At 42.9% G+C, this 15,370-nt stretch overlaps 1 protein-coding gene across 3 annotated transcripts; it reads right to left on the bottom strand.

The window, feature by feature from the left end:
* Positions 1-389: 389 nt before the first annotated feature.
* LOC106563685 (cationic amino acid transporter 3) lies at positions 390-14,110 on the bottom strand. Of its 3 annotated transcripts, none has more exons than XM_045690118.2 (13): positions 13,962-14,105; positions 12,216-12,738; positions 6,224-6,706; positions 5,903-6,064; positions 5,474-5,663; positions 5,168-5,286; positions 4,384-4,606; positions 4,119-4,258; positions 3,732-3,834; positions 3,348-3,556; positions 3,058-3,224; positions 2,827-2,935; positions 390-2,682 (listed from the first exon to the last, which is right to left on the bottom strand). In XM_045690118.2, the coding sequence occupies exons 3-13, from the start codon at positions 6,588-6,590 to the stop codon at positions 2,534-2,536; spliced, it is 1,938 nt and encodes a 645-aa protein (XP_045546074.1). In that variant the 5' UTR covers positions 6,591-6,706; positions 12,216-12,738; positions 13,962-14,105; the 3' UTR covers positions 390-2,533. The 3 variants fall into 3 exon arrangements, with proteins under 3 accessions (XP_045546074.1, XP_082814389.1, XP_013984958.1); XM_082958263.1 differs by lacking the exon at positions 13,962-14,105 and adding an exon at positions 12,972-13,829; XM_014129483.3 differs by lacking the exon at positions 12,216-12,738 and having other exon boundaries at positions 13,962-14,110.
* Positions 14,111-15,370: the final 1,260 nt, after the last annotated feature.

Genomic DNA, 15,370 nt, shown 5'->3' with positions numbered 1-15,370 from the left:
TAAACTGGTTGTAAGAGATGAATAAACACTGGACCTGTTTAAATGAAATAAATACTCAGGAAGTGACCTTGAAGGTGAGGGCTTCCTTGCTCTCTGGTTGTCTCCAGATGATAATGACACAAAGGGTATAGAGCAAGGCCAGGAGAATCTGAATGCTTGTCATGTTCATCACATGAACCAAAATAAATACTTTCAGGTAGATATTAGGCATGCAATGCCATTCCAAAAGTTGCAACATTTAAGTGTTGTGAATCTGTAGATGTGGAGAAAATGGATATGGATTTTGCCTCCCTTGGTTTGATAAGCTTATTCATTTTTATAAAAAAATTCATTTAAAAATTATTAAAAAATAATTCCATCTACTGTTGAGAATCAACAAAGGCATAGAATGTCATTATCATAAACATTTATTTAGAAAAGACATTGAAAATACAGCTCATTTCTACATGACAGGCATATATTCACAGTATATAAAACCAGACCAAAAATATAATTGATATTTATGTGACAGCATTTAGAGTAGTACTGATCAATCAGTACTATGGCCTGGTATGAGTCTTGGTTTACAAGCCCCTGGTATCTGAGGCGGGTGGTATTTTCAGGCACTGGTTTCTTTGAGATTCTTACAAGTTCTCAAGAAACAGTAGGTTGTTAAAATGTATGTTAAGAAGCACAAGTATAAAACATCTTTGAATTAGTGTCCATTTGTATAATATACAGAATTATACAAATATGATACAGCTATACACATACTGTACATTAGTTATTACTGTACTACAACAACTCACTTAAAAGGAAAACTCCACACAAAACCTATTTTGGTATTTGTTTCATTAGTCCATTGTTGATATTGGCCCAACATCTTTTGCAAGTCAACAATCAAGTTTTCAAGATATCATTTTCTAAAGACAGAAATACAGTTGGTATGATGCATCAGTTTTTGGATGGTATTTTCCTTTAAGAAACCATAGAACTCAATTAGCCTCACCAACTCCCGTATCTTTACAGCTGAGCACAAATATACTTCAGATTTAGAGAGCAGATGATGTCCTTCCCTTGTGTCTCCAACGCACAGCATTTTGCTCAAGCAGCACCACAACTAGTGATTAATAGCAAATGGAATCACGAGTTGAAGTCGCAATCATTTGGTGGTGCAAAAGTTTTGCTATATAAAGTAAATCATTAAAGAAAGGGTACTTTAAAAACTGCACATGTAAGAACACAATAACATCTATAAAAGGACATTACTTGATTAACTTAATTTGAAAGGCATAAAAGAAAACTAAATTACATATATAAAACAATTCTACAGAATAGAATGTTTAGATAAAATGATGCAAACTCGACAGCTAAGCTTCCAAGAACAAGTTTCAACGGAAACTTAAAAAAAACATTTGCTAACATGTTTTCACAAGAATCTACAACTAAAGTTACATCAGTGGTAGGTAGTGCATGACCAGGACCGAAGTCAATGCCTTTAAGATTCAACACAGAGCCACTGAATAGACCCCCAGGGTACTGGTGTTTATTAAACATCTGTAGAGACAGCTCAAGCATTCGAGGCAGGCAGAGATCTCAAACTCAAGTATGTCCATATAAAGAAAAGGGTAGTTCTGATTTGTAAAGCCAAACTCCAGAGAGATAAACAGAGATACATGAAGGGTGGGGGTACAAGAGTACAGTACGGCCCAAAATATATCAAATGAAACTGACACAGCAGCCAGATAAGTGGTGTGGTGCCAGGATGTCGTTTCATCAACTTTAAGGTACAATATCTCCATGTATTCTTTGGATGAACCTAATATGCATATACTGCTTCAGTTACACAGGGACTAACCACCGTGAAGACAATAACTTACATCATTACTTTGACTATTTTACCATATGTTTAAAAACGGTTTAAATGACAAAGACATCACTGGCAACAGATTGTTCATAAATGCCTTCAGGATATTTAGTTCCCACGTCTCTGTGGTGATATTTCATCTTACAGAACAAGCTGACACCAACCATAAATACTCGTTTCTGCCACAAGGTGTACAAGGCCCTACTGTTAAATACATTGCTCTGTGACAGGTGATGGAGGACAGTTTGTCTACGCCAGCGATCTCCAAAACACCTGCATCAGGCCTTGATCCACTAAACCTGTGCTGTTGACCCAAGTACACTGAGGCCCTGACCAAGATTGTAAACCCCATAGACACACTGGTACTCTGTTTACACATGGCCCTTACCAACACTCCTGGCCAGTTGTAGTTCATATTGCTGCTGGACACCAGGGGATAACAATTAGAGGCACAGACAAAATCAAACTTGGAAGAGACTAACTTCTAATAAATAAAATCACTAGTGATGTTAATAGCAATGTTTCAACTGTTAAAAATATCATTCCTCAACTGTCCAATAAAGCTTAAAACAGAGATATACCAAAAACGAAAGAAAAAAAACAGATGAATTGTAGTGTCAGTCAGTTGAATTGTCTGCCTCCACTGCAGAGGTATAATGTGTGGGGTTTCCTCCAGCCCCTAGTCGTTCAGGGGCTCATCCCCTCCACCTCACTCTCGTCTCCCCCCAGGTAGATGGGCTTCTTCTTGGTCTGAAGGGCAGGCTCATATTTCCCAGGGGTGCTGCTGGTTGCCGCACTGCTGTGCCAGATCCCATAAAAGAAGTAGATTGTGAATCCTGAGGGAAGGAGTAAGAGGAATGGTTAGAGGAGTCCACACAAATTAAGTTAACATTCTGCTGCTCATAAAAACAGACTTAGCTTGTGATTCTATTGTGACTTTAGAAACATTTCCTATTGTATATAATGTCACGTTAACTCACCAATGGCCATCCACACAGCAAAACGGCACCACGTAGCCAGGTCCAGCTGCATCATGAGGTAGATGTTAACAAAGACACTGAACAGAGGCAGCCAAGGCAGCAGGGGCACCTAGAGGGAAGAGGGACAGGTTAGTCATACTTTTACTGCATATCAAGCTGGATTATAAACTGGTTGTAAGAGATGAATAAACACTGGACCTGTTTAAATGAAATAAATACTCAGGAAGTGACCTTGAAGGTGAGGGCTTCCTTGCTCTCTGGTTGTCTCCAGATGATAATGACACAAAGGGCACAGAGCAAGGCCAGGACTACACACACTGTGACCCACACAGGCTGAACCTCCATCAACTCATCCAGCTTCCCTGCCAGCACCAGACACAGCACAGTGATGAGCACAGCTAGAAAGGATGAAGAGAGAGCGCGAGTTAAAATTTGCTTTCTCAAAAAAAAGAGCTGCTTTGAAAACAACCAATGGTCAACCGCATAAGACGGTAAGTGTGGGTGAGAGAGGTGTCACTCACAGATAATGGCCGTGGTGGCATAGACGATGTTCCCGGAGGTCTTGGTGGGTAAGGCACCACTGGGGAAGAGGAGGAGGCAGGGGGTGAAGTTGTCCCTGAGAGGGCGGTCCTCCAGATCGTACTCATCTCCACTGTCCCCCCGGGCCACCTTCTCCCCTCCAACCAGCTCTTCTGTCTGACTGGATGAGCTCAGGGTGCCGGGCTGGTACCTGGACAGACAGACAGGTCAGTCTCCTGGAACATGGGAGGTATTCACACTGAGCATGCCATGTAAAATACCAGAAGCAAATCCAGTATAGGAGGATAATCACCATTTCAATATCACAAATGCTAGGTTAGGTATTAAAGTATGTTTAAAATAATGTGGTATAAGTCATCACCAACCTGAGGATAAGCACACAGATGGCCACTAGTGAGTAGGCCAGCAGTGTCCCTATGGACATGAGATCAACCAGGGCAGCCAGGTCAAAGAGGAAGGCCATCAGAGCTACAGGGAGAGGTGACAAATCAGCATTACCATCATACTCACTACATAAAGACAATCTACTCCATGAAGTTGGTTATTTACACTAGTTATTAAAAAACAATGGAACAAAAAACAGCATTCCATTGTTCAGAGAATATTTTTCTACGGTCTTCCCTCATGCTGCTGTACATTCCTACTTTCATACATAAACACAGAGAACAGCAGGAAATGACTACAGTGGAACCCAGAGGGAGTAGAGCAGAACCAGATGAATGAACAGAGAGAGGGTGGAGGGCTGAACTCACATGCCACACAGCCAGAGACGATAGTGGCTATCAGGGGGGTCTTGGTGCGCGTGTTCATGTGGGACAGGCCACGGAACAGGAGCCCATCCTCTGCCATGGCGTAGATCACCCTCGGCATGGGGAACATGGACCCAAGCAGGCTGGGAAAACAACAAACATTGACTACATAGCAAAGACAGAGTGACTTAAGTACCGATGAGCGTAGTGGATAGGTTAAGGGAGCTATAGAACAGTAGCCATAGTGTGATCTATCAGCCTAACTGACCTGGTGGAGAGAGCACAGAGGGAACCCACAGCCACGATGTAGCGAGCAGGATCCCAGCCCACGTAGGTGAAGGCCTCTGGCAGGGGGCTCTGGGTGTTCAGCAGGTAGTAGGGCATCATGAGGGTGAGGGCTGCAGACACCCCGAAGTAGGCGAAGAAACAGATGAGCAGAGAGGCCACGATGCCCACGGGGATGGAACGCATGGGGTTCTTAGCCTCTTCGCCTGGGGGAAAATACAAGGCAGCACTATGAGCCTTCCCTGTAGCTCAGTTGGTAGAGCATGGTGTTTGCAACGCCAGGGTTGTGGGTTCGATTCCCACAGGGGGCCAGCACAGGAAAAAAAAAAAAAAAAATGTATGAAATTGTATGAAATGTATGCATTCACTACTGTAAGTCGCTCTGGATAAGAGCGTCTGCTAAATTACTAAAATGTAAATGTAAAATGAGAGAGGACCACCAAAGAGAACTTCAACTATTTAAAATTGGCAACCATTTTAAAAGTGACATTTTGAATAACGGAATGTAAGTGACTCTTGAGAAGAAACGAGGACCTACCTAATGTTTAGCGCTAGCGCAAAGTAAATAGCTCAAATAACTTGATAAAGTACGACTAGAACTTATGTATAAATGCCTTTACCATTTTAATTTTGGACAATCTCTTATAAAATGGGTTAAAGTTATGTATAGTAACCCTAGGTGTAAAATAGTAAATAATGGCTACTTCTCAAAAAAGTATTAAACTGTCAAGAGTTTGTTTAGCTCTGGAGCAAGGTAAGTAACTCACTGGTAGTGGCGATGCAGTCGAAACCAACGAATGCATAGAAACAGGTAGCAGCACCGGACAGAATGCCACTGAGGCCAAAAGGAGCAAAACCACCTGAGCCAAACATCTTATCCACAACCCTGAGTGACAGAGAGGACACAGGGGGACAAAATCCAATTATATGGTTTTACTGTTATATTTCTGAAACCAAATGCAGAGATCAAACACAGCTAGTCACATACAAACATGATTTACTCCGTACGATTGGTTTATAATGGAATCTACAGCTAAATCTCAGCTGGTAGCCATATTAAATGAAGGACTCACTCCTGGGATATGCTGGAGGTGTTGTTGTAGTTGGGGTAGGTATTAACAAAGTCCTCCAGGGTGAGGTTCCAGTGGTCTGGGTCTCCCTTCACAAAGCCTGAGATGATGATGAAGCCCAGCACCACCAGGTTGACCCCAGTGAAAATCTTATTGATCAAGGCAGACTCACTCACTCCAAATGCCAGCAGCCCTGAAGGAAGCAACATGATGGCATGATTAACACAAATCTACATTTGTACATTGTCATTTGAGTCATTTATCCAGAGCGATGTACAGTTAGTGCTTTCATCTTCAAGGTAACTAGGTGAGAAATCAAGTCACATTACAATAGTGTACATACAGCTTTTATGACGGGGTTATTAGTTATGTGCTGCCTCCTCGGGCCCCAACATTATCCATGTTGGTTGACAATGCTGGAGGAGTCCTCACCAGTTAATAAGAGCACGATGATGAGTGCAAACAGGTCAGGGTATTCAGCCAGCACGCCCCCCGGGACCTTCATGGCCATGGAAGACCTGAAGAAGAAAGAGATCTTCTCCTCCACCAGATTATCAAATGTAGAGCTCCAGGCTCGGGCCACACTGGCTGTACCTTAAGGACAGAGGACCAAGGAGAATAAGTTAACATGACGTAAAACATCAACCAAACTAAAGAGGATAAGCCATCCTAGAAACAAGCCTCCATCCATGAACATAGTAGCGCAATGCGAAGCCGTTGAATGCTTCACTGATTTCCAATCTACCAACTCACCGATGACATAGGAGAGGATGAGGTTCCATCCCGTGATGAAGGCCCAGATCTCACCAACCGTCACATAACTGTACAGGTACGCCGAACCCGTCTTGGGTACGCGGGCGCCAAACTCGGCGTAACAGAGTCCGGCCAGCATAGAGGAGAGTGCAGCGATGAGGAAGCAGAGAACGATGGCAGGTCCAGCCTTCTCCCTGGCCACTTCACCAGCCAGAACGTACACCCCTGCCCCCAGGGTGGAGCCCACCCCCAAGGCCACCAGGTCCAGTGTGGAGAGGCAGCGGGCAAAGCGGGTTCCTTCATCGGAGAAATCCAGTGCCCTGCGTCGCAGCAGGATCCGGCCGAAGGAGGCCATCTTTTCTACCATGGTTGTCTGTGGAGGGAGCTGGGGCCGAGGCTGTGAAGCCGAGGCAGTGAAGCCGAGGCAGTTGCTGATCAGAGCAGTGAAAATGCGTCACAAGCTGAGATGCAGCAGGAGAGATCCTAAGGTCAAACACAGTGGAGAAGCAGATTCATGAGTATATAAGAAAGTATTTAGGCAAAATGTATGCTATTAGTTCTTGCTAATGACATGATTTTATTTTTCTACTTTGTTTTGTGTGCAATCCTTGTTTGCAAACCAACTGTCTCTGGGATAACAAACTGATTAACTGATTAGTTCTCGTGTGAATGAGAGAGAGCGAACAACATGAACATTCAAGAAAATTGCCCTGGCAAAGGAATAGCCTACTGCTAAAATGGCTAATATTTGGTCAAGTCGGGACATTACAATTCTGTTTGATGCCACACTAGTGGTTCCTCCTAATCTGGTAATTCCAGTAATTCTTTCATTTTGGGATTTGGTCCATGTTTTAAATTCCCCTCCTGCATGTTTCCAGACTACAGACAACCAAACCACACATTCTTCTAAGAAACAGCATGCTGGTACTATGGAACTTCCCAGAATTACATTTATTCACCTTAGGGATTTATGAAAATAAAAAACGAACTGACAGAGAGAGCTTTGATAAGAAGACATGGAAGCGAACACCAATATCTCTGTGCGTTGCAATCCACTTATAACCTTCCTGGAGGACTACTGAGTTAAAGACATGCTGACCAACTTTCAGTCATCAGAAACAATTGTTGTGTAGTCTATTATAAACTGGGTGGTTACAACCCTGAAGGCTGATTGGCTGACAGCCATGGTATATCAGACCACCTACCACTGGTATGACAAAACATTTATTTTTACTGCTGTAATTACATTGGTAACCCGTTTATAATAGCAATAAGGTACTTCAGGGGTTTGTGGTATATGGCCAATATACCACGGCTAAGGGCTGTATCCAGGCACTCCGCGTTGCACATCAGAACAGTCCTTAGCCGTGGTATATTAGCCATATACCACATTTCCCCTCGTGTCTTATTGCTTTATTATACTCTAGTACCGAATAGGCTATATTCTATCACATATTCAAGTCCATATCAAGTTTCCAAAATACAGATAGTAAAAATGTTTATCCTAATGAAGTGATACCACGTGGTAAGCCAACCACTTTGGCATTTAGCCTACAAAGATAAAAAAAAATAATCATATTACCAAGTTCAACACTGTCACAACACTGACACTGATTTTGTTCATGTTTGAGCCCCATGGCAAAATGTGTAGAATACCAGGAAATCATACTGAACAAAAAACATTTATGTCTGTACTAAAGCCCTTTTGTGGGTGGGCCTGGCTTCCCAGTGGGTGGGTCTATGACCTCCCAGGCCCACCCGTGGCTGCTCCCCTGCCCAGTCGTGTGAAATCCATAGATTAGGGCCTAATTAATGAAGTTCAATTGACTGATTTCCTTATATGAAATGTAACTCAGTAAAATCTTTGTAATTGTTGCATGTTGCGTTTATATTTTTGTTCAGTATAGCTTTAAAACTGCATTTTTTTTTGTTCAGCCCCATTACGAAATGGTGTAGAATAGCAGGAAACTAGCTTTAAAAGTATCTCTCCGCCAATGTCAAAATGTGTAGAATTGCAAGAAATTTGCTTTAAAACAGCTAAAGAAATCTAACATTTCCGTTTGGTGACTGTGCCATTGGCCACGCCCACTACCACACCCCTGTATGCATTACACATGTTGCACAGTACTTAAGGTCATTATGGCTACTGCTTATTCTACACATCTGAGACACTGGCTCTGCAGCAGCACACCACAAACACTCTACAAAGGCTGGAGACTTGTAGCTTAGCCTGTGACACTTAGGTCTATAATAATAAATGTGTACAGGTCCATTCTACATGTTGTTATCCATAGAACACAGTGCACAATCACCGGAAGAGTGATGAGAAAACTATTTGCAAACACAGAACAAAAAAGGAATGGCAGTATAAAATAAACATAGCCCCTGGCCTCTGAAGGTACTGGGAAATTAAAACAATTGTTCAAAAATAACAACTTTCATGTAAAGGGCATTGCGTCTGACACAGTCACTGATACAAACTGTCTACAGGGGGGAAAAAAATGATCGGGCTAGCAGCCGTGATTGGATCAGGATGGTGCTGATATGGGGCCAAGTAGAAAATAATTGCAGCCAACAATACTGTCTCCTTTACTTGGACAAGCACAATGGCTTCCCTCATTTAAGTCTGCATGGGCTTGGCATGTCCACCCTGTAACTTAAACCGCTGTTGTAAAACACGGAAAGCATGACTGTGCTCTCCAGGGGCTGATTTAACAATGAATAGTTATGCAAGACTGACATGCTGAAACAGATACCGAGTGCTCTGCTCGCCGTGAAGAGTTACACTAGCGATTAACCGCCTTGGGCCAGTAACCGAAAAGTTACTGGTTCGAATCCCCGAGCAGACTAGGTGAATAATCTCTTGATGTGCATTTGAGCAAGGCACTTATCCCTCCCTGGATAAGAGCATCTGCTAAATTACTCAAAATGTAAATGTAGCCATTTTAGAGTTAGGCAGGCCGCATCTCTGGCCCTGGGAATGTGCCCTCTGTGAGTCTCCCTGCCAGCGATTCATGCGCAGCGCCTGAGAGGTTTAGTCTTTTGTTCTGCCCACACAGTAAGCTCTCGAGATAGCCTCTTTGGTCTGGGTGACGCAGGGTGGCTGGCCTGTGTGTATGCGTGAGTGGATGTGTGAAACCAGGTTGTGAAGAAGCTAATGCTCAACTCTTCTAATGTAACGTCTGAAAGCTCAAATCAGACATGCTCGTTGGAGCCTCCAGGTTGAAAGGGTTTAGTGTCCATCTGCCCTTTTCTGTAATAGGTAGGCTGTAGTATACAATGGATAGAACTACTTCAGCAGACCCAAATTACTAGGCCTAGGCTAATTGGCCTAATAGCATTTGGATTGCATTTAGGCTTTTGCTGTGGTGCTTTTTACTAGCCCCCCACCTTCCCTCTGTAGTAGAGTAGGTAGTGAATATTAGATGCCTCACTGAGCTTTTGTAAACATGTCTAAAAGGATTATCCCAAGACTAACGAACCTGTTAATCTCATTAGGGACTGTTGCTCACCCTACACAAAGCATGTTATTGTTTTGACTCTCACTGTCAACAACATGTCTGTTTACTTCTTGACTAGCCTCTTCTCTGCCAGTATGATATGAGGTTATTATGATTAGCCTAGTTTTTTGTTATCATGGTGTCCTAAACTTGCTAGTGCTAAAAGTTAACACACGAAACAAACACACTGAAGACCAAATGATTTGCTTAGTTATTATAGTGTACAAGTAAATGGAAAGAGTGGGTTCCCTTAGTGGTTATAGACAGTGTTCCTGCCCACTGGTAAAGTTCACCATTCTTCTTTTTATACCCACATGGCAGTCATAGACACTGAAATACATAGATATTGACTAACATTAGAAAACAATTAGGCTTACACACAGTGTAGATGAGAAGACCCACAGAGATAATAATAAGGTGGAAGTAGTATGGTATGGGGGATTTATTGTCTCTCTCAGTCCCAGCGTGTGGGATAGAGAGGAGGGTTGGTCGACGGGTTGTTCTGCCGGTCACTTGCCCTCACCAGTCTCCAAAAGGGGGATTTGTAGAGAGATTGTGCAGCTTGATCAATATTGTACTACATTGTTGAGGAGAGTTATGCAAGTAACTAAAAAAAAACTTAGATTTTGCTCTACTCTTAAAAAAAACTAATTTTAACTGTAACAAGCATACCCATTAATGGGTGCACTGTTCAACATGACTGGATCAGAAAATTGCGGACCTGCATTTAATGTTCGACTAATGACTGCAGACTTCATGACCAGAAGAATCACGTGACAAACCGGGTCACCATGTAATGCGGGTAGAGTAGCGTTAATTGGGGAGTGGATACTTTTTAAGGGGTTTGTATAAATGCGGCGCTCTGTCAGTGTAGGGAATTCAAGAGTGTCCTTTCAGCATTCTAATCTCAGTGGGTAGCTCACCCTTGGAGCTACGTGATGGGCGGCTACATTTCATGTGTCATTGTCAATAGTTGTCCAGCTGTTTGAAGTTATGGAACAATCTGTTCTCTAGGCAAAGAAGGACATACTGCTGTGAGTGAACTGCGCAACCCCTCAAACCAATGGAACCAAGCCAACAGGGTCCCTCCCTCCTTCCTCAAGGTCCAATACATTCCCCATGACAACTGACCAGTCTAGGAAATACACCAGGCTAGGGGAAAATTTGCCCCCAAACATTTCTGAAAATGTCTCTTATTACCATGATGAAAGCATTTCTATTTCCATCGATCAGCTTAGAATACTAAGGTGAACAAATAAACACCTCCCAATGCAAAAAGCGACCCCTAGAAAGTGTCAGAAGGTGCAAAAAAATAGAACATAATTTGTCCTCTGCATAATGACCAACCTGAACATCAAACTCAGTGAGTGCAAATAAAAATGGAAACCTATTGCCAGCTAAACCATTCTAAAACAGGTGGGAAGAACAAGAATAGCTAGCTAGGCCTATTGAAAATGAGAGTGATATCATCCTGTTTATAGAAGTGACACCATCCTGCCCATGCACAACTGACATGAGACTGAAGTCAAACACCACAACTGTCAACACATGGTCCTCAATTTGAAAATTAAATTAAAAAAAAAAATGTTCCTACTGTAGTGGCTAGCTACAACTGTAAAATGCAGCCATCAAGATAACGTAAGCTACCTGCCAGTAGCCCAAACTGATGCAACACATCACAAGGCGCTAGCTGCAGCTAACGGACAACAGTCATGCCAAGCCCAAGGACCTGTCTATTGGCTACTAAACTCAGAAAAAAATAAAAGAAAACATCCCCTTTTCAGGACCCTGTCTTTCAAAGATAATTCGTAAAAATCCAAATAACTTCACAGATCTTCATTGTAAAGGGTTTAAACACTGTTTCCCATGCTTGTTCAATGAACCATAAACAATCAACATGTACCTGTGGAATGGTCGTTAAAGACACTAACAGCTTACACTGTATGCAATTAAGGTCACATTTATGAAAACTTAGGACACTAAAGAGGCCTTTCTACTGACTTTGAAAAACACCAAAAGAAAGATGCCCAGGGTCCCTGCTCATCTGCGTGAACGTGCCTTAGGCAGGCTGCAAGGAGGCATGAGGACTGCAGATGTGGCCAAGGCAATACATTGCAATGTCCGTACTGTGAGACGCTTAAGACAGCGCTACAGGGAGACAGGATGGACAGCTGATCGTCCTCGCAGTGGCAGACCACGTGTAACAACACCTGCACAGGATCGGTACATCCGAAGATCACACCTGCGGGACAGGTACAGGATGGCAACAACAACTGCCCGAGTTACACCAGGAACGCACAATCCCTCCATCATTGCTCAGACTGTCCGCAATAGCCTGAAAGAGGCTGGACTGAGGGCTTGTATGTTGTAAGGCAGGTCCTCACCAGACATCACCGGCAACAACGTCGCCTATGGGCACAAACCCACCGTTGCTGGATCAGACAGGACTGGCAAAAAGTGCTCTTCACTGACGAGTTGCGGTTTTGACTTACCAGGGGTGATTGTCGGATTCGCGGTTATCATCGAAGGAATGAGCGTTACACCGAGGCCTGTACTCTGGAGTGGGATCGATTTGGAGGTGGAGGGTCCGTCATGTCTGGGGCGGTGTGTCACAGCATCATCGGACTGAGCTTGTTGTCATTGCAGGCAATCTCAAAGCTGTGCGTTACAGGGAAGACATCCTCCTCCCTCATGTGGTACCCTTCCTGCAGGCTCATCCTGACATGACCCTCCAGCATGACAATGCCACCAGCCATACTGCTCGTTCTGTGTGTGATTTCCTGCAAGACAGGAATGTCAGTGTTCTGCCATGGCCTGCGAAGATCCTGGATCTCAATCCCATGGAGCACGTCTGGGACATGTTGGAACGGAGGGTGAGGGCTAGGGCCATTCCCCCCAGAAGTGTCCTGGAACTTGCTGGTGCCTTGGTGGAAGAGTGGTGTAACATCTCACAGCAAGAACTGGCAAATCTGGTGCAGTCCATGAGGAGGAGATGCACTGCAGTACTTAATGCACCTGGTGGCCACACAAGACACTGACTGTTACTTTTGATTTTGACCTCCCCTTTGTTCAGGGACACATTATTCCATTTCTGTTAGTCACATGTCTGTGGAACTTGTTCAGTTTATGTCTCAGTTGTTGAATCTTGTTATGTTCATACAAATATTTACACATGTTAAGTTTGCTGAAAATAAACGCAGTTGATGGTGAGAGGACATTTCTTCTTTTGGTGAGTTTATTACACTAACCTGTGAAAGTTGTCCATGATCGGTTTGCTAGTTAGCTACGTTAGTGCGCGTTCGTAAATGCACTCTGGCTATCTACTCCGATTTCAGAGCACTCTCGTGTGAGCGTGCAGAGCGCAGAATCATTTATGACTAACGCTCAACACCCGTTGAATATGGGCGGTGCCAGTAAACGTCGACAAAAAAAAAAATCGTTATTAAATTGTTGCCAGCAGCACAGTTGCAGTCACCAACGCTCTGGATAACATGAAGACAGACTAACCAGCGCTGCTAGGGCGAGTAAAATGGTCAGAGTGAGGTGTTCTCTCATTTTTGTCTCGAAGTAGCTAATAAGCTAGCCAACCTTAGCTTGGGTGCCGCTGTGAGGTCAGGACGCTCGGACCAACGCTACTCCTAGGCCAGAGCGTCCTGAACGCATCCATATTTATGCTACACACATCCACACAGTTCGTTGATGTGTAGTTTCCTAGCTAACTAGTTAAATATATACATTACATTGTTAACTAGTTAGATAACGTTTGCTAGTTGACTCAAGACTGTTTGTTTGCTAGCTAGCACGAACTGACTAAACAATAATGAACTGACACTTTTTCGCACGGCAGACAGTTGCAGTAATGTAAATTTTAACTGCACGTATTTAATGAAATTGATCATTACAATATTAGCAATATGTTAGTTAGCTATCGTCTAAAACAACCGCCTAGCGAGCAATGCTGGTAACGTTCGTTGTAAGATGTTAGGTTAGGTAACCATCTATTTGTTTCAAACAAATAAATACCACCGATCATTCTAATACCAAAACAATAACCATGAATGTATTGTTTCAAAAGCGAGTAACATGAGTACATCTGACAGCACACGAGAAATAATTGCGTCAGAGTAAAAGACTACGGAGGCTCGTGCAGTTCATGCAAACACATGGACCACGATATCAAAAGGTATAAAGCAGACATACTTTTCAATAAAATGTGTGATGTTTGCTAGCTACTTTACCGTTGCTCTTCACTCTGAAGTGTTCGGAGGACCTAGCCACCGCACGACAAAATACTGCTGACTTCCATAGGCTGATGAAACATCCCGATTTCCTTGGTGGAAATGTCCTTGTGGACGTTTTGATTTTCAGAGGGCGGAGCCAGTGACGTTTAAATCGTAGTATAAACAAGCCCTTCATTATGGGGTAGTGCTGTCAGGGGTTCTTTGGACCTCCACACCCTAAACCCCACCATAACCGTTACCTAACCATTTTACATTTCAACTTCAAAGGGGGGTATGGACGTCCCAAGGATTCTAGATAGCAGGGACCCTTCTTTGAGGGGTGGAGCAAGCCATTCATGAATTCCAGGGTGCTTCTCAATGTTCCAAAGTGGCTTCCTGTGTGTGTGTGTGTGTGTGTGTGAGAGAGAGAGAGAGAGTGAGAAAGATTACACAGACCCACAAATAATTCGAAAACAAATCAAATTTTGATAAACTATATTTTGGGTGAAATACCACAGTGTGCTATCACAACAGCAAGATGTGTGACCTGTTGCCACACGAAAAGGGCAACCAGTGAAGAACAAACACCATTGTAAATACAACCTATATTTATGTTTATTTATTTTCCCTTTTGTACTTTAACAATTTGCACATCATTACCACACTGTATATATACATAATATGACATTTGAAATGTCTTTATTCTTTTGGAACTTTTGTAAATGTAATGTTTACTGTTAATTTTTTATTGTTCATTTCACTTTTGTTTATTATCTATTTCACTTGCTTTGGTAATGTAAACATATGTTTCCCATGCCAATAAAGCCCTTTAAATTGAATTTAATTGAGAGAGGAGAACTCATCATATTCATGTCTCCCTCGCCCAGATACTAGTTCAGGCAGCAGCCTGCCATCCCCAAAAGAGGCTTACCCAAGTACGGAAAGAGAGGGTCATTCTCTTTTCAAGATCTTTCACTCCAGCCACTGTCCTGGTGCCAAGGACTTTTCACGATATCCGGTGTAGCTTTATCACCCAGATTAATAGAAGAAAAAAGGTTATTCATCTCCACCCCCAATGCCCTTGTGTGGAGTGTTAGAGGTGCAATGACCATGTTAAATGAGGTCATACTAATGGTGTCACCAAATATCTTTAGAACTAAACCAAATGGAAACAAATTAGTCATGTGGGCAGAACGAGCAAGGAGGTGGGCAGAGCCAAGCATGAGTTTATGAGATCCTATTGGCGAATTTTAGTATATATTTGCATATTTACGTTAGGGAATGCCTACTCTGTGAAGTGCGCTGTTGCAATAACTCAATTCGCCTTTTCACTCCTTCGAAACAATAACATTTTTAAAACTTTAGCAAAAGGTAAGGTCTACATATCTTAGTCCACTCTGTTCGTAACAGATTCTAGTTTTGGGAAC

This window comes from Salmo salar, chromosome 11 (genome assembly GCF_965601325.2).
Source record: "Salmo salar chromosome 11, fSalSal1, whole genome shotgun sequence".
In the NCBI taxonomy this organism is placed as follows: Eukaryota; Metazoa; Chordata; class Actinopteri; order Salmoniformes; family Salmonidae; genus Salmo; species Salmo salar.
This window is presented reverse-complemented; position numbering and strand designations above follow the sequence as displayed.